This window comes from Ursus maritimus, unplaced genomic scaffold, assembly GCF_017311325.1.
Source record: "Ursus maritimus isolate PB19 unplaced genomic scaffold, ASM1731132v1 scaffold_30, whole genome shotgun sequence".
NCBI classification, from domain to species: domain Eukaryota; kingdom Metazoa; phylum Chordata; class Mammalia; order Carnivora; family Ursidae; genus Ursus; species Ursus maritimus.
In genome coordinates, this window is record NW_024425564.1 from 1,784,948 (window position 1) to 1,788,091 (window position 3,144).

General features: G+C 51.5%; 1 protein-coding gene across 1 annotated transcript in view; it reads left to right on the forward strand.

The window, feature by feature from the left end:
* MTCH1 (mitochondrial carrier 1) overlaps window positions 1-3,144 on the forward strand; it is a 17,992-nt gene that overhangs the window by 4,926 nt on the left and 9,922 nt on the right. The window contains 1 exon segment of the mRNA XM_008693479.2: window positions 3,110-3,142. Coding sequence (XP_008691701.2) covers window positions 3,110-3,142 — 33 coding nt within the window.

The window sequence follows — 3,144 nt, forward strand, 5'->3', positions numbered from 1 at the left end:
CTTTTTTTTTTTTTTTTTTAAGATTTTATTTATTTATTCGACAGAGATAGAGACAGCCAGCGAGAGAGGGAACACAAGCAGGGGGAGTGGGAGAGGAAGAAACAGGCTCATAGCAGAAGAGCCTGATGTGGGGCTCGATCCCAGATCGCCGGGATCACGCCCTGAGCCGAAGGCAGACGCTTAACCGCTGTGCCACCCAGGCGCCCCTCACTGGACTTCTTTAAGTGTGCCCTTACTGTCCACGTTCACAGCCGGGCTGATCCCCTTCAGGCTTCCCCCACCACTTCTGCTCTTCATACCTATTTGGTCAGTCCAGAGTGTTCTCTGAAAATCTTTCTGCCAGATAACCTGGGGCTTTGCTTCCTGTCACTTTTTTTTTTTTTTTAATTCCACACACTCTTGGCAGAATCTGACGTCATGTTTCTCTTCCATTTTTGCCACCATGATGTTGAGTAGCCCAGGGCCAGGCCGAACCTGTCATTTTGTGGGGAAATGTGTTCATGTTTGGTTTTATTTAGATACGGTCCGTGAAGGGGAGGGAGAGGTCACAGAAGTAGGCAGGTACCCTGACCATCGCACAGTGAAGCCAGTGTACAAAGTTAGCACTGGGTTTGTGGGAAGCTGGGGTGGCGGGCTGCCAGCCCCTCCATCGTGGCTTCTGTGCGTGCTCTAGCCGTATGAGCCACCCCGGGTTAGAACCCAGCCTGACTCTCCTCGTGTCACACAGTCCTTCCCGAAAGGACTCAGGGTGAAGGGGTCTTGACCCACATCTTTCCTCTTGCAGAGATGAGCAGAGTTCTGAGGGGCTCCTGGTCACGCCCTGTATATAAACGTTGTTTCAGCCCAGATGTAAACAGATGGCCGTTGGGCAGTTCTAGATAACCCTGCCTGCTCTCACGTGAGCGGGGCGGCTCAGCTGTCTGTCCAGTGTCTAGACAACATCTACTCCTCTCCAGGTCATGATGAAAAGTGCCACAGCTGTCATGACATTCTTTGGTGTAACAGAATGAACTTCCTGGAGAGTTTTCCAGGGACTGCAGAGAAACCATGGAATAACAGAGCCCCTGGCTGGCTGTGGGGCCCTTTGGGCCCACAGAGGCCCCCGGAGGGATTTTTGTGTACCTTTCTCTGCTCTCATTTACTCATAAATCACCTCTGAGATGAGGAGAAATAGGGGTCCTTTACTCCTTTTTTTTTTTTTAGAGTTTATTTATTTATTTGACAGAGAGCAAGAGAGACAGCCAGAGAGCACAAAAGGGGGAAACAGCAGAAGGAGCAGGAGAAGCAGACTCCCTGCTGAGCAGGGAGCCCGATGTGGGGCTCAATCCCAGGACCCTGAGCCGAAGGCAGTTGCTGAACCGACCGAGCCACCCAGGCACCCAGTCCTTACTCCTTTTTTACTGGTGGGCAGATCGGATAGAAGGAGTCTAAGTGACGCACTTGTGCTCACACTGAGGCTTTATCCTGCCTGCCTCTCGTGCTGCCTGGAGCTCCCCTCCCCCCAAATAAACCTTTCTCCTACCTGTTCACTCTGTGAAGCAGGGCACCCTGCCACGTCACTCACAGTGTCCGGTCCCCTCCTATTCCTCTCTTTCCAGCCCCACCCGCATCTCAGAAAGCCAGATACGCGGGGAGCCGGTGCTCTAGGCCCCACTGAAGGCTGTTCTAGCAGTGACATTGAATTCGCTGGCGTGGCAGACATGGTGCAGCAGAGAGAAAGGCACTGTTGCTGGTTCCTGCCACTGCGTGGTGCTAAGGAGCTGAAGTTGGGTCTGGAAAGGCAGCACAGTGTCTGAGAGAAAGTTCTGGCTTCTGGGGATGCAGGTTTATAAGAATACATCACCTTTTGAACATAGTTGAAAAGTTTATATTAAAATAATGGAACGTTGGAGCGCCTGGCAGGCTGGGTCGGTCGAGCATGTGACTCTTGATCTGGGGGTTACAAGTTCAAGCCGCACATTGGGTGTAGAGGTTACTTAAAAAAATAAAATCTTTAGAGGTGCCTGGGTGGCTCAGTTGGTTAAGCTTCTGACTTGGTTTTGGCTCCGGTCATGGTCTCAGGGTCCCGAGGTGGAGTCCCGCGTCACGCTCTGTGCTGAGTGCGGAGTCCTTGAGATTCTCTCCCTCCCTCCCTCTCTGCCCCGCCTCCTGCTCACATGCACACGTGTGTGCACGCTGGCGTGCACTCCCCCCCCCCCCCCCCCCAACAAACAGCCCCAGCCAGTGTCAGATCTGAGAGAAGGTGCATAATTCAACCTGGCATCAAAAACAAAGGACTCTTTGCATCAGACATGTTTATTTTTCTTGCAAGGCTTTGACACGTCAGTGGTTGTCACCCGTGGTTGACTGAGATCTTGGCATGAAATCAATTTGATGCCCAATGTCAAGCCGCCTCCTTTAATGTCTCTGGATAAGGCAGAGGGCCCTCGCATCCTCGAAGAGAGGCAAATGAATGACCTGGGGTCAATCACTCAGGCTTGACAAGGATCCAGCTGGTTCCCAAAAGCAATAAATGCTAATGGGTACCAGCTGGGGGCCTGGGTGCGGCACAGTGACAGGATGAGGACGGCCCTCTCCGTGTGCTCAGAGGACCCTCTTGAGTCTTCCTTCCTTTGTCCCTTTTTTCTTCCCTTAGGTTGCAGATTTCATCATCATTGCCTGTGGGCACTCTGCCTTTTTCCTTCTTTTCTTGCCCCCAAGGAAAACATTTTTTTTTTTTAATTAATTCATTTTTCCAGCGTGGGGCTTGAACACGCAACCCCGAGATCAAGCGTTGAATGCTTCTCTGGCCGAGCCAGCCAGGCACCCCAAGAGAAACATTTTTTAAAGCAGCAGAATTGGTTTCTGGGTTGTAGCACTGAAGTTGCTGAGTTGAGGAACTGTAGCTGAGCTTGCCAAATATTTCTTCAGAGTTAAAATATGTGAATTTGTTGGTTGAAAATAAAAAGAAATGGACTTCGGGGTTGGGGCCCGATTGCTTCTGGAGTTTGGGTAGATAGCTGCTCCTTCTGTGACTGAGGGACAGGCCGCATCTGGTCTGGGTGTGAATGTGACCCAGAGTGGGTATGTCTGGGCCGGGCGTGACACGGCCACCTCTGTTTTCTTACAGCCAAGTACATCGTGCAGGTGGATGGGAAGATAGGG